This window comes from Oryza sativa, chromosome 8 (genome assembly GCF_034140825.1).
Source record: "Oryza sativa Japonica Group chromosome 8, ASM3414082v1".
NCBI classification, from domain to species: Eukaryota; Viridiplantae; Streptophyta; class Magnoliopsida; order Poales; family Poaceae; genus Oryza; species Oryza sativa.
In genome coordinates this window covers 9510352-9532955 of record NC_089042.1, presented here as the reverse complement: position 1 = coordinate 9532955, position 22604 = coordinate 9510352, and the positions used below count along the sequence as shown (strand labels likewise).

At 46.1% G+C, this 22604-nt stretch overlaps 1 protein-coding gene and 1 long non-coding RNA gene across 2 annotated transcripts; both read left to right on the top strand.

The window, feature by feature from the left end:
* Positions 1–132: 132 nt before the first annotated feature.
* Positions 133–6275, top strand: LOC136351528 (uncharacterized). The gene is made up of 6 exons (XM_066303711.1): positions 133–337; positions 4443–4593; positions 4675–5051; positions 5462–5578; positions 5650–5754; positions 6124–6275. The coding sequence occupies exons 1-6, from the start codon at positions 133–135 to the stop codon at positions 6273–6275; spliced, it is 1107 nt and encodes a 368-aa protein (XP_066159808.1).
* A 10853-nt stretch (positions 6276–17128) lies between these two features.
* LOC136351486 (uncharacterized) lies at positions 17129–21123 on the top strand. The gene is made up of 3 exons (XR_010734680.1): positions 17129–17283; positions 17752–18006; positions 20977–21123. It is a non-coding gene; the product is annotated as an uncharacterized lncRNA (long non-coding RNA).
* Positions 21124–22604: the final 1481 nt, after the last annotated feature.

The window sequence follows — 22604 nt, the reverse complement described above, 5'->3', positions numbered from 1 at the left end:
GACTCATTGAGGTCCAAAAGACCTCTGACCGGGTTGACTGGCTTACGTGGCGGTCCAGCGTGGCAACATATTTGCATTTTGCCCTCCTTTTTGATTCCCCGTGTCCGATCCAATCCCTTCTTTGCGTGGCGCATGCAGGAACGCGCCGACGGCAACGTGCGCCAGCACGCACACCTGCGGCACCCACCTGTCTCAACCACGCTGCGCCCGCTGGCGTGCCTCGTACCCCTCTGGCAGCCGCTCGCCGGTGTTGCGCAGCGCCCAGAGAAACCGCACACCGTCGTCGACGGGAAGGAGAAGGAGCAGGGGAAGGGGAAGGCCCCCGCTCTAGCCAGCCGTGGGTGCACGCGACAAGTGGCTGCGGCAGCTGCTCAAGTCAAGCTTGCCCTGCCGCCCCGCTGCCGCCATGGAGCTCGCACCCGCCCAGCTCGTGCCGAACTCGCCGACGCCTCCCCCACACACGCGGCCGCGGTAGGCGACCCCTCCCCCCGGGCATGGCCGGCGACACCTCCCCCGCGCGCGCCAAGCTCACCGACGCCTCTAGCACCAACGACCAGCGGGAAGGGAGACCGATGGATCTGGCCGTCAGTGAGGCGTGAGCGCCACCGGCACGCTAGCTACGAAGACAGTGACGGCGCTCCGCAAGCTCTCCTCTAGTTCCCTCCGCCGCCTGCCAACTGCTGCCACATTCGCCCGTCGCTGCTCCGCTCGCACCCCGCCGCCGCGCTTGCCCTCCACCGTTCCGCCCGCCGCCCATTCGTCAAGAAGGATTTGAGGTCCACGACGGCGCGGCGTCCTGATCTTCGAGCTCGTCCGCCGCTCGCTTCGTCCCCTCTAATACTGCGTCGTTGGCAATCATGCGTCGCTTCGTCGAGGTCCACGATAGCGGCGACGGAGGACGCTGATGTTGGCGAGGCGAGGCCGGAGAACGTGACAAGCGAGGCGGTGCAGCCGTGGTGTGCGACTAGGCGCCGCAACAGCTCAGCCATCGGTATGACATGGCCAGCGAAGGGGCTGACGATGAGGATGACGTGCGGCGGCGGTGGGCGATGTGACGACGGAGGCAGCTGAGGGATTTGGGGGTTCTTTTTGGTGCCCAGGGCTCTACTGAATGCAATGTAGATGGTCAGCTTCGGTCAAACCGGGTTTGGACCTTAATGAGTCACTTAAACAAAATGGTGGACCTAGATGTGCAATTTACAAGATTATGTACCTAAGTGACACCCGCGCACAACTTTAAGGACCGGCCGTGTATTTTACTAAAAAGAAATATTAAGCGACAAGTGAGACGTATATTCACAACATTCGACGGTTGCAACGGGGCCAAATTCTACACGGAGCTTTGTATTAATTTTTGGGAACTTTTGGAGTAGTTGCCTTTCGTCGTGGGTGCTGCTGGCTCTCCTCGAAATTCACCAAGCAAAATGTCAAGAATTACACGTGCAGAGGATCAGGTCCAAAGGGCAGATGTTACTACGGTATTTGCCCACTATCAGAAGGGACAAGTGATGTATATGTTAATTCTTTAATAATTATTAGTTAGCCTTATTAGTTAGCCTCATCGAGTAATTTTTGGTGATCATAGTGCCTTGGAGATGTTTTTGTTTGTCATTGATTAGGATGATTTAATTTGTCGCTCCAATGTTATGTGCCCCTACGGATCAATCTCTCTGTAATTGTTTTTCTGAATTTGGGTGCATCTATCAGTTTATCATATCTTCAACCTCGATGTCATCAATTTTGTAATTTTTGTCGATGGCCATGATCTCTTCCAGTATTGATGCACAAATTAGTTGAGAACAGAAAAATGTTTGGAATGAATGAACAAGCATGAATTACTAGGCTCCACTGTACCAGTCCAGGTCACCACCGATTGTCGAAACTGGATTTCGGCAATAATAAAAGGGGGTGGCTATCAAGCTGGAAAAGTGTATGGGTTTGGAGACAAAGGATTTATACAGGTTCAGGCCTTCTTATAAAGAAGTAATACCCTACTCCTGTCCGGGGATGAATCCGCCGAGTGTATTATTGATTGTATGATTTGGGAAAAATCAACATCTGCCCCTAGAGGCGCCCGGACCCCCCTTATATATGGGAAGGAGTCCGGATTACAAAAGATAATCTATATTCCTAACGGAATATGAAGATACAGGTAAAATACAGTCGTAACCGACTAAGTCTCAGGGTGTTTCCTTGATACACAAGTTAAGAAACAAACCCGAGATACAGATAAGATATTCTATCTACATTAAGTATCCGGTACCCAATCCAAATACCGTCGCCGTGTAGATATGGGATACCCATAATCTCCACAGTAGCCCCCGAGTCCTTTGCAGTCGACCATCATAGCCTTCTCAAAGATAGTAATCCGAGTGCTTCAAATTATTCATGCCAAGGCCTGCCGAGTAGCGAAGACGAAGACTGTAAAGGGCGAAAAGATAAAGAATATGGTGCATCGAATAGATGCACCTAATTAGGTGTAGCCCCCAACTATGTGATTAGTTAACAAACTAAACATATAGTTGAAAGACAAAATAATAACACAATTTGTGCATTATATGACAAAAGCATACGCGACACCTAAATAGGCATGCTAGCCGACTGCTTTTTAGCCACAATAAAAGAAATCCGAGTGGTGTACACTCTAAAAGGTTCACGAATGAACACACTTGACAGGCATCCGAATATAAAAACTCTAAAGATTACCCACCAAGTATTATAAAGATTATGGTAATAAATAAGTCAAATAGCCTAGGCCATGACTATTTACCATGGAAACAGGCATATAACACGCCAAGGAAATGACTATAATAAAAACAAGTCATTCCTAGTTAACCCAAACAGCTTTTGTAGCCTAAAAAAGCTTGCAAAAACAGCATAACGCCTTTCTGTCGGGCACCTTTTTAATTTGCATTGCAATAATTCCAAAGAATTATATGACCGCATAAAAAGGATTTGATCAGCATTGGGCAACACTGTTGTGCGCATAATATTGCCAAAGCAAAATATGCCTAAGTCCCTAAGGAACACAATGGGCCACGCTGTTAAAAATATTGGGCTGAGGTACTGTTCAGGCCTAGGCCCATTCGTACCTCCGATACCCTTAACTGGAAAATCCGATATCCAAGCGACGCTTCGTCTTCCCCGCCGGAACTCTCGCCATTTTCCCCACTCCTTGCTACAGTGCAGAACTGCGCCGGCGAACTAGGGTTCACCAATCCACCCAAATCCACCTTCGAAAAGTACATCAAAATCCTTCCCGTGATCCACCGCCTCAATTCCTCACCTCTCCCAAGCCATCCATCAAATCAAATCAGCGCATTCGGGTAAAATCGATGGCGGAGGAGAAAGAAAGCTTTGAAGGCCAATGGGCGCCATCCGACGTAACGGAAGAGAACTTGAAGGAGATGGTGGCGCACGGCGTTCTCCCAGCCAAGGAGATCATTGGGTGGCGGCCAGCGTGCGGTGAGGCTTTTCCGACCCCTGATACACATGAGATCGTGGTCTTCTCGCATTTCTTCTACGGCGGCTTTGCTCTTCCGACCTCAAAATTTTTCCGCGGGATCTTGAATTTCTATGGAATCAGCTTGCATCACCTAAACCCGAATTCCATAGTGCATATCGCCAATTTCGTCCATGTTTGTGAAGCCTTTTTAGGGATCAAACCTCACTTTGCCCTATTCCGCCGGATCTTCTTCCTCAAGCCCCAACCAAACAAGAACAAACCGTGTGTAGTCGGGGGGGCAGGATTCCAACTAAGGGGAACTCTGAGCCAAAAATATTTCTCGATGCCCTTCAAGACTTCGAACAAAGGATGGCATGCAAACTGGTTCTATGTTCAGAATCCCGAGCCTGCTCTTCCCGGGTACACTTGTCTTCCTCCAGTGTACCAAGATACTTGGAACTCTCTTCCAATCGGAGATGAAGCAGTACAAGCCTTGGAGTTGTTGGATCGTATGTTAAATCTTAAAGAACAAGGATTACAGGGAGAGCAAATCACTCGGCACTTCATCAAATGCCGACTGGCGCCAATCAAGGAAAGATCCCGCACAGCATTCGAGTTCGACGGCAAACATGATCCCAACCGTGAAGAACCAGACTCCCTGGATTTCAAAATCATGAAGGAGAGGATGTATAAAATCTTCTCAAATGCAATTGTAGTCAGCTACTCTCACCAACTGCCAGTTGTGCCATATAATGCATTCAATCCGCCTCCACAGGTATGCATCGGAAACCCTCAAACCGTGATCAGAACATAATTTTATCTTCATGCTGAGTTGACTAACTATGGAGGCATCTTGTTCAGGAATATGCATTGATGAAGTCAGATCCACCAGTCACTCATCGCCGGTCTCCTCGCCAACACACCGCTCAGGGAGGTGGAGGGCCAACGATCAGACCAGATCCGCAACCTCAGACCTCCAAATTGACTGGTCAAACAGGTCCTCGCAAGAGAAAGCTGGTACTTGATGATGATGAAGGCGACGATGATAAATCTGGGGATAAGGGCTCGCCTAATAAACCCCCAAAGCGTACCATGCCCAGGAAAAAACTGGCTGGCCGTGCAATGCCAAAGATCAGAACATCTTCCAGGTATCAGACCTCTCAGTATGATTCCGCTTCGGAATGTTTTCCGATGAAAATAATGCTGAATATTGAAAGAACACTCTGCAGGAAACCATCTGATATAGATCCATCTGGGAAAGACCCCGATCCTGCCATGACAGAGCAAAATATATCCAAGGACCCCGAGCCGACTGCTGAAAACCAGCCGACTGCTGAAAGCCAGCCGACTGGCGCCCATACTTCGGGCGATAGGACCAATCCGAGTGACCTGCCGCCGACTGGAAACCAGTCGGCAACAACTGAAACGGCAACAACTCAAGAGCCCCCGACTGGAAATCAGTCGGATGCAGGTCCTGATCAAGAGATCCCCGAAGTAGAAGCGCAGACGACGACTTCGCAAGGACCAGAGGCTGGTAACGACTCGATAATCGGGTCTCCAAATAAAGAACAAAGATCACCTCACGCTCAGCTAGGTACATCTTCAGGTTAGTTGTCTTCTCAAACAATGGCGATTTAAATAACCTCAGTTTATCCGTCTAACGTCTTGGAAACACATCAGGACCATCAGGTGATGACGGAGAGGAAATCCCTCGCATAAAGGCAACCGACGACTCTCGTCCTCCTATCTTGATCAAATGGTGGGACGAGAACTCACAAGCCGCCGGTATAGTCATAAACCGTCAAAAAGAAGATGAAGAAGTGTGCCAGCTGAAGAAAGCGCTCGGAGAAGCCACTCGTATTGTAAATGTAAGTCCTCCGGGTGACGGCCTTCGGTAACTTTGTTTTCTTTTTAGCAGAACCTAACCGTGAACCACTATGCAGAGAATCCATCTTCGCAATGAGGCCAAAACCGCAACTTTAGAAAGGCTGGTTCCTCATTTGGGAACTCTTGAAGCGGTTAGGGACCAGCTACATGAGGCCAAGGAGCACGCCAAGAAGACGGAGAAGGAATTAAGGGACCGAATCGCTCAGCTCCAGGATTCAAACTATGAGCTGAGTGGTTCATCAAAAGGTAATCCCTAGATCCGTTTCATCGGTTTAAACTGGCATAACTGTATCCTCAACCATCTGAATTTCAAACAGCGCAAGCCGCCAGGATGGAACAGATGGCGAAGCAAATTGAAGCCCTGGAGAGAGACAAGACAGAACTGGCTGCGCAAAGGGACTCAGCCTTAAAGGAAGTTGAAGGTACCGCTAGCAGACAATCTGAGCTTCTCTCTTTATAATGCAATAAATCCTCATCATAAATGTGTTTTGTAGATCGCAAAATAAAATCGCAAGCCCAATTTGACGTCTTGGTTGGTAAGATCAAGAGGCTTGAAGGAGCAAGGGATAACGTCGCCAATGCCGCTGCACCAATTATCCAAGCCATGTTCCTCAATAATGGTGGTCCGAGTGCACTCGACGCAACCGAAATATTTGACAAGCTGAGTGTTGCTCCGGAAGTATATTTCAAGAATATCAAGAAAGCTGGAAGTATGGGAGCTGGCATGGCCTTGGCGATGACAAAATCCTTGTACCCGAGAATTGAAGTCGACACCATTGATGGATTTGCAGACGGGACAAGTGAAGAAGCTGCCCTTGATCTTATCAGCAGTGCGCAAAATGCGGCTGACAAAATTGCGAGCGATGTTGTAGAGCAATTTCGCAACAACGACCTCCAGCCGAGTAATGAAGACTCTGATGATGAAAGGACTGATTCTGACTGAGTTTGAATGTAATACATGGAGGCTCAATTTGTACAATACTGGTGTATTTATGCTGTGCTTGATGATTCTTGCGAAGTTTTTGATTTCTTAAAAGTTTTTGCTAAGCTTTGTTGAGCCTAAAACCCAAGGAAGCTATTAAAAACTTTCAGTCCTCGCAAACTAAGTAGAAAAACCAAACAAGGCAATGATAAACCAAGTAAGCAAACTGAATTGATAAAAAATCACACTCCATTATTATGATGATAGCCCCCGACTGACAACTTCAAGGAGAAAACTTGATGTTTGACAGTCAAAATAGGGAAATACAATGATAAAGTTAAGCGTAGAAACGACGAAGATGTTCAATGTTCCAAGAATTGTCGACGAGAGTGCCGTCTTCGCGCTTGAGTCGATATGAACCTGGCCGGGTAACTTCAGAGATAATAAATGGCCCTTCCCATAGAGGAGATAACTTGTGCCGATCTCGTGTGGTTTGAATTTTCCGTAAAACCAGGTCGCCGACTAGAAAGGCACGAGATCGAACATTGCGATTATGATAACGTCGCAACCCTTGTAAGTACCGAGCTGACTGAATCAAAGCTGCTTCGCGGACCTCTTCCAGTCGGTGCAAGTCGTCCACTCGGTCTTCTTCATAGCGTTCTTCTCGGAAATTACGGAAGCGCAAAGATTCGAACTCGACTTCACTCGGCAACATTGCTTCTGCCCCGTAGACAAGGAAAAAAGGTGACTGGCCTGTGGCCCGACTGGGCGTAGTACGCAAAGACCAAAGTACTGATGGTAACTGTGACACCCATTTGCCGGCATAGGGTTTAAGCCGGTCAAAAACTCGAGCTTTAATCCCTTGAAGTATCATGCCGTTGGCCCTCTCCACCTGTCCATTGCTCATTGGGTGTGCTACTGAGGCATAGCAAATCTTGATTCCAAAGTCTTCACAAAAGTCTTTGAAAACTCCGCCGGTGAATTGTGTGCCATTATCAGTGATGATCCGATTGGGTACTCCGAATCTGTGCACAATGTTGATGAAGAAATCGCGAGCATTATCTGCTGTAATCGTGACAACAGGCTTAGCTTCGATCCACTTGGAAAATTTGTCGATGGCCACGAAGAGGTGCGTGTAACCGCCGACTGCCTTTTTAAACGGGCCAACCATGTCGAGCCCCCAAACCGCAAACGGCCAAGACAGCGGGATAGTCTGCAACTCTTGAGCTGGTAGATGAATTTGTCGGGCAAAAAATTGGCAACCTTCACATGTGCGCACAATTTTGTCGGCGTCGGACACTGCAGTAGGCCAGAAAAAACCCTGCCGGTAAGCTTTGCCAACAATAGTGCGCGCTGCAGCATGGTTTCCGCATATCCCAGAATGTATGTCCTTCAGCAATTGTCTCCCTTCCTCTAAAGATACGCAGCGTTGCAGAATTCCTGAAGGGCTTTTCTTGTATAACTCGGCTTCATGCATAACATAAAGTTTGCTCCGCCTTGAAATCCGCTCGGCCTCATCTTTGTCTTGAGGGAGTTCTTGAGAAGTCAAAAATCGTATGAGGGGCTCTCGCCAGTCGGCTTCAACCATAGCTATGTCATGAGTGTCCGCAGCTTGAGTAGCATCTTTGTGAGGTACTGTCGGCGAATAAAGGTGCTCGACGAAAACATCAGATGGCGCTGCCTCGCGCTTGGATCCAAAGTTCGCAAGTCTATCGGCAGCTTCATTGTTGTGTCGAAGAACATGGCTAAGCTCGAGTCCATCGAACTTATCCTCCAGTTTGCGTACCTCTTGTCGATATGCCATCATGTTGTCGTCAATGCAGGACCACTCTTTCATAACTTGGTTGACAACCAGCTGTGAATCACCTCGAACAATTAGACGCTTTATCCCTAGGGAAATTGCAATCCGTAGCCCATGAAGGAGCGCCTCATACTCGGCGACGTTGTGAGACGCCGAAAAATGTATCCAAAGCACATAACTTAGTCTTTCTCCAGTCGGGGAAATTAAAACCACCCCAGCTCCAGTGCCCGAAAGTCTTTTTGACCCGTCAAAATGCATGGTCCAGTGCTCTATTTTCTCCACGGGGGTATCCTCTTGGCACTCGGTCCACTCGGCGACAAAATCAGCTAACGCTTGAGACTTGATTGAAGTGCGAGGCTTGAATGATATGTCCAAAGACATCAACTCCAAAGCCCACTTAGCAATCCGCCCATTTGCTTCGCGGTTGTGCAGTACATCGCCGAGTGGAAACGATGTGACCACCGTTACCGGGTGACCTTGAAAGTAATGAGACAGCTTCCTGGTAGTAATTAAAATACCATATAACAGCTTCTGAACCTGAGGGTACCTCGTTTTGGAGTCGGCCAGGACCTCGCTGACGAAGTAGATTGGTCGCTGAACTTTCTGGACATGACCTTCTTCCTCACGCTCGACAACCAAGACTGTGCTCACGACCTGGGAGGTGGCTGATACATACAGCAACAACGGCTCCTGCGGGTGTGGTGAAGCTAAGACCGGTGGCTTGGTGAGGAGTTGTTTGAAATCTTCGAAGGCCTTCTGTGCTTCGGGTCCCCATTGGAAATTATCTGTTTTCTTCAGTAGCTTGAAGAAGGGCATCCCCCGCTCGCCAAGTCTTGAAACGAATCGGCTGAGCGCCGCCATGCATCCAGTCAGCTTCTGAACATCCTTCTGGGTGCTTGGCGGTTTCATGTTGAGGATAGCAGTAACTTTCTCCGGGTTGGCTTGGATGCCCCTATGAGACACCATAAAACCAAGCAGCTTCCCTGACGGTACTCCGAAGGTGCACTTTTCAGGGTTCAATTTCATCCTGAAAGCACGGATGCTCGCAAAGGTTTCTTCTAGATCCGAGATCAAATCATCCTTTTGTTTGGTCTTGACGACTACATCATCCACATAGGCTTCAACGTTGCGGCCAATTTGTGTTGAGAAGCATCTCTGAATCATACGTTGATAAGTTGCTCCTGCATTTTTTAATCCAAACGGCATGGTGACGTAGCAGTATGCACCAAAAGGCGTGATGAATGAAGTCTTCAAGCAGTCGGATTCCTTCAGTCGGATCTGATGATACCCCGAGTAGCAGTCCAAAAAACTGAGAAGCTCACAGCCGGCGGTTGAGTCAACTACCTGGTCAATGCGAGGCAACCCAAAAGGATCTTTGGGACAAGACTTGTTGAGGTCGGTATAATCAACACACATGCGCCATTGCCCTGTTTTCTTCCGAACTAGAACCGGGTTTGCCAGCCAGTCGGGATGAAGGACTTCTTTGATGAAGCCTGCTGCTAACAGCTTGGTTAACTCCTCCTTGATCGCGTCCTTCCTGTCTTGTGCAAATCGGCGGAGTCGTTGTTTAATAGGCTTGGCGTCTTCTTTGACATGTAAGGAGTGCTCAATCACCTCTCTGGGAATACCGGGCATATCCGAAGGTTTCCACGCAAAGATATCTTTATTATTTTGAAGAAAGGTGATGAGCGCGCTTTCCTATTTACAATCTAACTCGGCGCCTATTACAGCAGTTTTGGTAGGATCAGAAGGATCTAAGGGAATCTTTTTAGTCTCGGCTTCGGTTTCTCCACTTTTTGAAATCTTGGCAGCGGGCACTTCTCCTTCGCTCACCGTGGTTGCAGCCAGTCGGATTTCCTCTCGGGCAGACGCCATCTCGCGGGTTTGGGCCATGTCGCAACTCTCCTTGTCGCATGTGACAGCTTGCTTGATGTCGCTCCGTAGGGTTAGGACTCCTCGGGGACCAGGCATCTTCATCATCATGTATGTGTAGTGCGGGACGGCCATGAACTTGGCTAACGCCGGGCGTCCGAGTATGGCATGGTATGCTGTCTCGAAATCGGCAACTTCAAAGCTGATATTCTCTGTGCGGAAGTTTTCCCGAGTGCCAAAAGTGACCGGGAGAGTGATCTGGCCGAGTGGAGTTGCGGATAATCCTGGAATTACTCCATGAAAAGGCGCATTGCTTGGTTTTAACTCGGAGCGAGGGATCTGCATATCATCCAAAGTCTTGGCGAAGAGGATATTGAGTGCACTGCCACCATCAATGAGGGTTCTGCGAAGCTTGACATTACGGACCACTGGGTCTAGTACCAGGGGGTACCGCCCCGGGTGGACCACTCGGTCAGGATGATCCGAGCGGTCAAACTTGATTGCAATCTCTGACCATCGAAGATACTGGGGCGTGTCGGGCTGAACAGCATTGATCTCCCGTTCAGTCAACTTCTGCTTCCGTTTAGACTCATAAGCCAAGGGGCCGCCGAAGATATGGTTGAGCTCCTTGCGGTGGTCTTGAAATCCAGCCGGGGTGTCGCCGTCGTCCTTCTTCCTTGACGTGCTTTGTTCCTCGTCGGAGTTCTTCCGAGCAGGCTTGGTATACTGCTCCGCGAACTGCTTGTAGATGAAGCACTCTTTGGCCACGTGGTTGGAGTTTGGATGATGCGGGCATTGGGAGTTCATGATCTTGTCGAAGGTGTTGACGCGCGAACGCTGTCGAGAAGAGTGAGCGGCGGTTGCAACAAGTTCCTCAGGCTTACGCTTGCGGTCCTTATGATTGTTACTTCCACCTCCTCCCGTAGCCGGCGTATTTTTCGGCTTCCAACTGGGACCCGACTGCTTCGATGCGGTGACGGCGTCTTCGGCTTTGGCGTACTCGTTGGCTTTTTCAAACATGAGCTTGACTGTTCTGGGAGGTTTGCGCCCAAATTTGCCGACCAATTCTTCGTGGCGAATCCCTTTGGTGAATGCGGCGATGATGACGTCGTCGGTGATGTCGGAGATCTTGTTACGTTGTTCAGAAAATCGTCGGATATATTCTCGAAGGGATTCTCCGGATTTCTGGATAACGTTGTAAAGATCATATTGTGTGCCAGGACGCTCGAAGGTGCCTTGGAAGTTGGCGATGAAGTGGTCGCGTAATTCAGCCCAAGATCCGATCGTACCACGGGGCAATCCATGGAGCCAAGATCGGGCGGAATCTGCTAAAGCCACCGGTAAATAGTTCGCCATGGCCTTGTTGTCTCCTCCTGCTGCGCGGATTGCGAGACCGTAGACGGTAAGCCACGATTCGGGGTTAGTGGTGCCGTCATACTTCTCTATTCCAGTCGGTTTGAAGCCGGCTGGCCAATCCACTCGACGCAGGTCGTCGGTGAAGGCTGCTACTCCGTCAAGGTCGTCGTCGTGGCGGTCCGGTGAGTGATGGTAGCCTCGAGCTGCTCGGCGCTGTATGATTGTGTCGCGAAGATCGATGGGGCGGCGACGAGGTGGTGAGCGAGGCCGTTCCACTCGGCGCTCCCTATGAAGGTCGGGAGGTGAGTGAACAGACCGCTCGTCGTGACCCCTGCTCCTGCGGTTGGATCCTGCGCCGGTGATGCTGAGGCTTGGATGACGGTAGTCATGAGATCGGAAGTGGGGAACTCGGCTGCCAGTCGGCGTGTGGACGCTTTCGGAGTTAACTGGGACCGAGGCCGCAATCATGGTCTTCGTCTGGTTCAAGATGTTGACGACGTGGTCGGATCGATTGAGCTCGTTTTGGTTGAGGAGGGTGTCGAGAAGAGTGATCGCGGCAACCGCATTCTGTTGAGGGGTGCGGAAAACCGGTGTCCCTTCGACGTCTTGTTGGCCGATGAGATCACGCGCTCGGCGCCCTGCTTCCAAAGCTCGCTGACGTCGATCCTCAGCCTCCTTCGCGGTCCGCTCACGGTCCTGCTGCTCACGCCGTAGCCGTTCTTGTTCTTGTGCTTGATGCTCCTCTTCCAGTCGGCGACGTTCTTCGGTCTCCCGGACTTGGCGTTGCTCCTCCGTCTCATTATTGGCCATGAAAACGCCAAAGTAGAGAGGGGTGTAGTTGTCATCTAGGCTTCCGTCGAAGTCGTCGTAGTCGTCGAAGTCGTTGTAGCGAGAGCTAAATTCGTCGTACTCCACGATGTCAGTAGGACGTGAGTCGACGGTGGGAGAGCTGTTGTAGTCATCTAGCTGATCCGTCGAAACCGTGCCGAGTGGTTGGAGGATGACGCCGACTTCCCTGAAGCTAGGCGAAATCGGTGTTGAAGCCGACTTCTGCCTAGGCCTACGGGATGAAGACGCTGTCGTGGTGAAGACGGCCGCTAAATCGTCGGGGAGCTTCATCAGGACTGGTGGGTAAGTCCCATCATCTTGATCTGGTGTCGTCGGAGAAGATGCGATCTCGGCCGAGTGGTTTGAAGCCGACTCGGTTGAGATGGTCTTGAAGTAGCTTTCAGCCGCGTTCGGGAATCCAAACGGGACCGAAAGCCGGTTCTCTCCCGACTGGTCTGATTCCGAGTCAAGGAGAGAAATCTTGCCGAAGTTGTTGGTGACGAAGTCGAGGCTGCCGAACCGAAACGTCTGCCCGGGTGGGAAGACGAGGTCGTCGATGCCGGAGAAAGGACCCATTGCACTGATCGGCGAAAAGCTTGACGCTACCCCTACCTGGCGCGCCAACTGTCGAAACTGGATTTCGGCAATAATAAAAGGGGGTGGCTATCAAGCTGGAAAAGTGTATGGGTTTGGAGACAAAGGATTTATACAGGTTCAGGCCTTCTTATAAAGAAGTAATACCCTACTCCTGTCCGGGGATGAATCCGCCGAGTGTATTATTGATTGTATGATTTGGGAAAAATCAACATCTGCCCCTAGAGGCGCCCGGACCCCCCTTATATATGGGAAGGAGTCCGGATTACAAAAGATAATCTATATTCCTAACGGAATATGAAGATACAGGTAAAATACAGTCGTAACCGACTAAGTCTCAGGGTGTTTCCTTGATACACAAGTTAAGAAACAAACCCGAGATACAGATAAGATATTCTATCTACATTAAGTATCCGGTACCCAATCCAAATACCGTCGCCGTGTAGATATGGGATACCCATAATCTCCACACCGATGCACCCATACCATCACCTCTTACGAGTTTAGCTCTCGTAGAAATTAGGGGTCAGTGATGACTGATCTCATCTCTGACGGGTGAAGGCCCGTCGATGGTGACTGTATAGAACTTGTCACAGATGACTCAATCTCGATCGTCTCATAAGTTGTGGCCCATCAGTGATGAGTGTAACCCAACAAAAAGATAAAAGAATAAGAGTGAAGAATAACTTGTGACCCATCACAATTACAGGTGTGAAAAACCCAGTTAAAAAAATAAAAACTAAAATGATGCTCGGTTGCAACAGGAAGCAAAATGTGTATTAACAGTAATATATCTATGGTTATTAACCCAAAACATTTTACTTCAGACTAACTCTTTCTACAAGAAACAAATGACCCGACTCTTCTTCTATAATCAGCCATCTGCCTCTCCAAACCCCAGCAGCACAAATCAGTGGGCTTCAAAAAGAACACAACTCAATCAGAAAATTGGCATCAAAACTTGCAAGATCCAAAACATGACACAAACACAAAAAAAATACTTGCAAAATCCTTGTTGCCTCGATGACTTGAGACTCCGAAGAACGACATGACAATCCTGAGGAGACCGGAGAAGAGGCAGAGGCCGCGGTGGTGCACACTCTAGGATGGACCTTGGGGTAAAGGCAGAGAGGCGGTGATGGCAACGGGATTATGGGATTCCCGATCTTCCTTCAGGTGAAGATAACTATCGATTTGGTGGAAACTTGACACACACGATCCAACTTCCGATCAACATGATCCAAACCCTACAATCGTAGTAGCACGTCTTCTCTGATTATCAGCCATGCTAAAACCGATTGACCTTGCCGAGAAGGCTAATCCCTGCGTGTGAATCAAAGAACACAAGTAAGAACAAGAAAAACAACAACTTAATTGCAAATGAATGATTATTTAAGAACTCGACGTTGGGGTTTCACAAACCAATCTAGCAGCGAAACTGCGAAGGCAGAAATAATCTAAGCAAAACACAACCCTAACTCAATGATAACTACTGAATATATAGGTTCTAGGGTCGACCTTAGACCCCTGTACGCCTCCCTATTAGACTCCGAGACGACACACGGCCCAATGGGCCCAAAGACGGGGACATAGCACCTGATAGATTCTGAATGCCTTTTTGTTTTGAAGATTCCCATTGATTCGGAAGGAATTTTGACGTGGGATCAGATCCATTGGAAAGGTGGTCTCGTTAGCTTTCCATACATATGTAGAACGTCGAAATCGGAGTCCAAATACAACCTGGATGATGAATTTAGTGTGGACTGCTCCTGGAGCCCGAAGTGGACCTTCATCTTGTCTTGAACGTCCATGATGATCTTGTCCATCTCCTAACCTCTCTCCAAGTGCTCCATGGTTGTCTCTATAGTTCCTAATCATAATTAAATCATTAGGTAGCAATCTATCCTCAAGAGCACATAAAGAAGTACTTAGGAACGAGCTCACTTGTAAATTTAATTGTCGGGCACGAGCTCTAGTGATTGGACCTTACAAAACAACATGAGGAGTAGCATGTGTATCCAAAGGAGTGATGCCTTCATCAGGTGGCCACCGATGATCTTGGAGCGGAGGATGGAGGAGGAGGCGGCTAGAGCTTAGGGGCGTTCAGATCCAGTGGTCCCCAACCTCCTGGAGACCAAATCTGGTGTCTCGTAGCTCGGAGGCGGTGAAGAGGCAGACAATGGCTACCATGCAGGAGAGGGTGGAGGAGGTGGCGGCCGAAGCTCTAGGGAATTTAGATCCGGTGGTCTCCAACTTGTTGGATACCAGATCTGGCGTCCCATTGTTTGTTGGCAGCGGAGAGGCGGCCGCTGACAACCTTAGGGCGAAGGGTAGAGGAGGCAACAGCCGAAGCTTGGGAATGGACGATATGAGGAGATGACGACAGTACCAGCCAAAGCTCAGGGCAGATAGGCAAGCTTGCCGGTGCTTGGGGGTCGACGTGATGAGGACGTTATGGCGGTGACGGATGGAGCTCAAATGCGGAGAAGCGAGCTCGCTGACACTCGAGGTCGATGTGACGACGGCGACGGCGACGGTCGTCGCTTGGGGTGGAGGAAGCGGCCTCTGGCGCTCGGGGCCCGAGAGGACATGGGGGCCACTCAGGGGGTGCTCAGCTGGGGAGGGAGAGCTATGGTTGATTGGTTGCTGAGATAAAAAGAAGGGAGAGAGATGTGTGGATAAGGACTTAGTGGTGTCTTCGATTTCTTTCGATGGGAGAGAGAGAAAGAGCTATGATGGGTAAAAGAATATACCCATATACGAGGAGTGTCCTCACTTGTGACGGTTTATATTTTTTTGTACCTTCACAGGTAAAAGGGTCATCTATGATGGGTCTATAGGTGAGCATGTCAAACGTGCTATGTGTCGGGTGCACATACTGGCCTGCCACAACTGGCCCCTTATGTGTGATGGGCCACATCTAGAATGGGCTCCAATTGAACCCATCACAAATGCGTTCACCTGTGATGAGACACTTTGGCCCGTTACTGATAGGTCATCATAGATGGATCAATCTGGTATAGTTCTCTGTCAAGAAGATAAAACAGTGCGAGACAACATAATGTTCAGAAAATGTATCCAACAAGTACGTCTGGCTTGAACTACTTTTCCCTGTTTTCAGTTTCTTGTTTCAGAAAGGAATGCGATTTAATTCCTAGACATGTTTTCACAATATATATGCACATGAGTGATTAGTCAAGAATGACAACGGTACAGGGTACTGGAACTTCAAATTAAGGAACACAAAACATCTTTCCCTGTAGAATTTAATAACGAAATAATCTCACAACAACCAAACACTACCGAGCTCACACACCCTCCCAGAACAACAAAAACAAAATACAAATCCAAACCAATAAATTAATTTCCATAAATAATTTGCATCGTGAGTATTTATGCAATACATTCGTTCAAAAAAAAAGTATTAATGAAATAGGACAAGCATGCCGGAGGAGTTTAATTATGGCCTCACCTTTGGTCAGAGCTTGACTGAGCTTGGAGGAGGCGGAGCCGAAGACTAAGCTGATCATAAATTCTTTCGATAACAGAATTAGATCTAGACATGTACATGCTAGCTAGTATAAGACGACGATCTCTTTGTTTAATTTTGCGTGTCAATGAATGGATAATTTTGCTAGCTGCTAGTAGGAAGAAAAATCTCTGGGATTTAACTAGCATATATAGGGTAAATTTTGTGGAAGGACACTCAACTTTTGCATGCGCTATTCGATTCATGATTACCTTTGCTGAAATACGGTGAACTTTATTTTGCGTGGTTGCCTGCAAAGTGGCAGTACAAAATATTGAAACCGCTAGTTTATGTCTCTTTGAGCAGGTATTGGGAGCACCCTTATATATGGATGTGCGGCAAGGTCATTTATTTAATAAAACATATTTAATTTTCTCATTAATTTTTATACTAACCCAAAGATTAATAATAATATAATTAATTTACTTATGAGGAATAACAACCCCTCCCAAAAAAGAAAAAGGATCACTCAGTCTTTGTAGATGTTGCTACTTAACCCTTCAAAGATTCACGTTGCATTTCTTCAAAGATTCACGTTGCATTTCAGCATCTTCAGTTTTATTATTCTCTCGATCTATACATAGACGTAATCTTGCATGCAATGTAGTTCTTCAAAGATTCACGTTGCATTTCAGCATCTTCAGTTTTATTATTCTCTCGATCTATACATAGACGTAATCTTGCATGCAATGTAGTTCTTTCTTCCAGCTGAACAGGGCCAAGCATGCCTGCATGGATTCTCCTATCTAATTAACTTCCTCTCACACTCAGTCAGTCAAATGCTGTTACTTATCCTCGCATGATTTACGTTGCATTACAACCTACATCTTCTTCAGTTGGATTATTCTCCCTATAAATACACATCATCATACAGTTAAACCTCATCACTCTCTTGTGTGACAGAGGAGCTTGAAACTTTAAAGCCGAGGTCTTAGTATTAGCCGTTAGCTCTCTCACAGCCAATTAACGAGCCATGGGTGAGAGAAAAGCTGGAATTTGCTTGGTTTTGGTACTTCTTCTGTCAACACTTGCGCAACATGCTTATGCTGGTTAGTTCTTCATGCTCCTTGACCTCCCTTCTCTATCCCTCTCCAATGTATTGTGTTCGAGTATCATTTCATATGTATTATCTATTATTCAATTGTATGTAGAAACTGAAATCTTAATTTAATTTTTATTTCTTATGTGATGACTAAGCAACGGCAAATCTAATGCCCCGAGACCCCGGCCCGGGGCGGCCGCCTGATGTCATCGGTAGTTGGTACATTAAAATTCTATATAATTGGAAGGCCCGAAGATAGAAGTTTTATAGAATATACTAGCTATGGTATAATTAACTATGTTATGCCTATGCTAGCTGTAAAACTGTTATGGATTCACCACTATGAGTAAGGATTCACCACTATAAGTAAGGATAAAAGAGATTATTATAGGTTCTATTTTCCAATGTTTTGTGTGATTAAGATCATCAACCAAGTGAGATTATTGTAAGTTCACTGGCTAAATTAATTTTGTAGAACAATGGTGCTGGTATGAAGTTTCCGTGTCGCCGATCTGTGCCGGTTTCACTTGCAAGTTCGACTGCTGGTTTTTCGCCAAAGTCAACAAAGCCAAAGTCCAGTCTCACAAGTGCTTGGGAAAAGGTTACAAGATCAAATGTTTGTGCCAACTTTGTAAGAATGTTTAGTACCACTGAAGACAAGATATTATGTTATGTTCTATTGTAATTGTAGGAGTTTTATTAATAATTTGCAGAAGTGATCTTTTAGTTGGTTGTTGTCACATCCTGATTTTCGTTTCAGGATTTATAAATTATTTAATAAATTAATAATAGAATTTATATTAAATGTTCATTAATTTACAAGTGAAGTTAAATGTGGAAAATAAAATTTCCTAAATTTAAAGCATGGATGGATTTAATTTTTATTAAATTCTCCATGGTTAATTATACTCTCTGGAATATTCTCGGATTTTTCGGAGCTCAATTCCTAATTTTTAATCTTACAAAGAGCATTTCAGTAATTACCCACATATTAAATTAATCATTAAATGGTCTAATTATAATTTTGTTAAGTACTTTGCGTGTCCAAGTATTTTCAAGATTTTTCTTGGAATTATTTGAGCATAGGAAGTATTTTTAACAATTCAAAGATCATTTCAGTGATTAATTTAATTGGAAAAGTATTTAAAATCCCCTTCTCCTTTTCGGGCCGAAATAGGAAAAGTTCAGCTTCTGTCCTCGGCCCATTCTCCCTTCCTTTCGGCTGGCCTTATCCCTCCTCCAAAGTCTGCTTTGTGTCCCTTTTTCAATCGGGCCAAGAAGTAGAAGCCCAGCAAAAAGTCTAGTTTGCCTCCCTGCTACAGTGTCATCTTCAATCTCCAGCCGGCTGGAGACAGAGCCCGAGCCAGCCGCACAGTACCTGTATAGCCGCGGTTTTCCCCTCCAAATCCGGCCTTTTATCTCGTGTATTTCCAAAATTAGTTGAGGGGAAATACTCCTCTTATCCTCCTCTATCTTTACCCCCAAGAATCGGAGCAAACCGTTGAGTATTTTATCCGAATCGAACTCGTTTTTGAGTTTATCTCCAAAACCGAGTTTTTGATTTCCCGGATCGATTTCTTGCGGGAGGAGTCCGATCTCTTCAATCCAAGGCTATAAATAGGACCCCCTAGTCCTCCTCTTTCGTTTGCCCTCTTTCCCGTGATCTCTCGTGCTCCGTAGCCTCGTCGCCGCGTCGCGCAAGCCGCCGACGTCGCCGGTCAACGTGCAGCCGCGCTGCGCCGTCGCCCTAGCCGTCGCCGCTGCCTCCTCTCGCCGCCGGCGGGTGCGCGTGACCGAGGGCTAGCCCGGCCGCCCCTTCCCCGTCGTCGCCGGCCACCGGAGCCCCTCCGCCGCCGGTCAACCGAGCCGCCGCCGTCGCCCCTCTCGTCGCCGGCCGTCGTCGGTCGTTGTTCGGCACTTCGGTGAGCACCATCGGGTTCGTCTCGTCGTTCTCTACGTGTAGGTGTCCTCCAAATCCGCAGCCGGTCGCCCTAGCTCCGGCGAGGTCGCCATCCGAGCCGGCCGCCTTTGATGATGTCATCATGACATCATCGGTTTTTCTTTTTCCCGTTTTTCTAATAGATTAAATCTTCGGAAATTCATAACTAAATCATCGTAACTCGGTTTTGAGTGGTTCAAGTTGCTAAATTCATCTAAAATCATGATCTACATGTTCGTTTACTTTATATGTATTGTTTTTTTGGTTTTTATTAGTCTTTTTCTTCGTTTTGCGTGTTAGCTTGTCGTTTCCGTCGTTGCGAAGGTTCGTGAGTGCGTCGGAAGTGATCAAGAAGATTAATTGAAGACCGATTATTGCAAGGCAAGTCACACAGATCCTAAACACAATCCTTTGAGCATGTTGATCCTATATTTAAATTCTCTATTTATTTCAACTGTGCATTTATTTTCGAATGTCACCGGGTGGTGTGAACCTATTCCTTTGTTATGGCCAGTTTGCATTGATTACCCTATTCCTTGATACCTTGGGTTATTATAACTTGACTAGTTGGGCTTTATATATTGGTTCAGCTAGATATTAGTTATGATTGCTTAGCCATGCTTAGAAACATTAGCATACTATTGGGATAACTTATGACTCACTATTATTTAAGGATGGCTTAATGATAGTTCACGATGGTTAATCGTGATTGGTTAATTAATTACTTGCCAACTAAAACTTGATAATGGTGGGTTGTGAGCACATGGTTTTGAGAGTCGTGCTCATGGCAATTAAGGACCGGTTCGCGAGCTACTATTGTGAGACATTTACCGTGCCAACCACAAGCCAGCGTGGGCAACGGCTTTATCTTTTGTATAGCGTGATTCATTATAGTGCGCCAGACTGAGAAGTGGCGAGAAGTCCACGGGGGTCGCTGGGGAGTCCATGCCTTGTTTATAAGGGGGTGATTATGATCCAGGAAAGGTGCGCTGTAATGGGTTATGTTGTGCAAGGGGTATTGTCACAACTCCTTTCCGAGGTACCGTGGTGGTATTGAGGCACATGGTGACATGATGTGGGGTTGTGTCTTGTGGGTACAGTGGTACACCTCTGGCCAGAGTAAAACTATTCGAATAGCCGTGCCCGCGGTTATGGGCGGGTTGAGCAATGTTTTTCGTGATTAGTCTCACACCTCTCACAATAATTATGGATGTTATAACTGGTAACAATTTGCTTAGCTCCTGGTTTGGAGTTAGATCTGTACAGCCGGGTATGGTTGTTCAGGATGGTTGGGCCTGTGCAGCATGGGTGTGCTGTTCAGTGTTGATTAAAATTTCTGATTAATTACTCCACTGTTTTACTTCTCTTAAATGTTTTGCTAAATGCTGCTTTTGCAAATGAGCCTATATTATGCCATCCTTTGGTATCCTTGTGCACTTGCATATTTGCTGTGTGGCTTGTTGAGTATGTCATATGCTCATTCTTGCAATAATCAATCAAACCTCAGTTGAAGATAAAGGATCCAGAAGGAGAAGACGTTTGGCTTATACCCCAGTTGAGCTGCCTGTGGGAGTGGAGCTGAAGCCATCGCTAGACCGTAAATTCCGCTGCTGTTTTCTTTTCTTTTGTAAGTGTGTAACGTTATTATTATGATGGATTTGTATATTAAATTGTCAGTTTGTGTACCTCGGCTGATTCCTGGACGAGGATTTTATGCACAAATAAGTTCGGAAATTACTAGTGAATTTCCGGGCGTGACAGTTGTCGATCGTTAGCTAGTAGTGTCATTGAATAATTTGTGCTAGTCATATGTTCGTAAGCTAGCTAGATCCCTAAATTTATCTCTTTGAAGTACACCGTCGTTGTTAATTTGTTTGGCATTATGATTAATTTGACTTCTACCTCCAATGGTGTACTGTCACAATGTGCATCTTATCAAATTATTATATAATTTCGATACATATATAATGATATTTCTCGGCGAGGGCGTTTCAGCCCGAGAGAAAAGAAAATCAGAGCACTGTTAGTCTCCTGTGTATTCCGGCCGGTGGCTATCATCATATCTTATTATCTTATCTTATATAGTGAAAGCAACAAGCTTTCTTACACGAGAACACGCCACATCATCAAAAACATATCAACCGTTGAATAAAGAATTTAGATAAATAATGGCCATTGGATCAAAAGGTTACATATGCATTAAAAAAATAACAATAGCATAAACATATGGGAATTTATAGAGGTTTCTAGTGCCTCCTCTTATAGACACATGGTACAAAGAGAGCGGGGGCAAAGATAATGAAGAAAAAAAAAACCAAGAAGCTTCTAGTGATTTCTCATATAGCACGACTTAGCTAAATCTATAGTTAGCTAGACCAATAGATACTTTGTAAATAAAATAACTCATCTAAAATCTTCTATAAACTAATAGATCCTATACAACAAATAGTTCTTATATGGAATCAAAAGTCGCGCAACGCATGGCTTGTTATCATTGGGGATATTAAAGAGACGTTTCAAAGTTTCTAAGATCCAAAAGTTTCAAAGACGCATTACAAATCGATCTATTTAATTTGTAATTATTTCTGTCATTTCAGTATCATGATATGCAACCTCTGTCCAGGTGATGCCATCAGAATTTGAGTTGATGATCTCTTTCATCGTATCGATCCAATGCAGATTGATTAGTTGAGAATATATAGGAAATGTCGGAATGAACAATCATGAATTATTAGAAAAATGTAAATTAAGGAAAATATATCCAACATGCCTTAACTCTCAAATTAAGGAATGTGACTCAGTTTCAAGATTTGTGTTTCATAACATGTTCCCTCTGCTCAAAAATACATGGCCATGTGTCATTTTTTTTTTCAAAATTGGCTTATAAAAAAAGTAATGAATACTTAGTTTGAAAACATATGGTGTGTTGTACATATGTCATGAAAAGTACACATACAATCTCATAAAAGTTTCTACGGAAATTAGAAATTATAACCACTAGTCGCTAACCCATGCATTACATAGGCTACTCTTTAATATTAAAATTATATTATTACATTGCATGTGTTGGTTGTGAGTTGATATTGATCTGCTCATACTAAAATTAGGGTCCACGTTAGTTACAAGTTACTACTTATGAATTTTGAATTCTAGATTTTAATTAATAAATACTAAATTCAGAGTATAAGATGGATACGATATGATATTTTTAATTATGAATTTTATTACTAAATTAGAGTCTGTGCTATTTTCATTTGTGTCATTTGTTTATTTAACATGACTCTCAGCATGAACTACATTCACAATAATCCGATGCATCAAATCAATTTCTAGCTAATGTGAGAGTTCATAGAAAGTTTTAATTAGCATAAGTGCAAATAGATTGTATT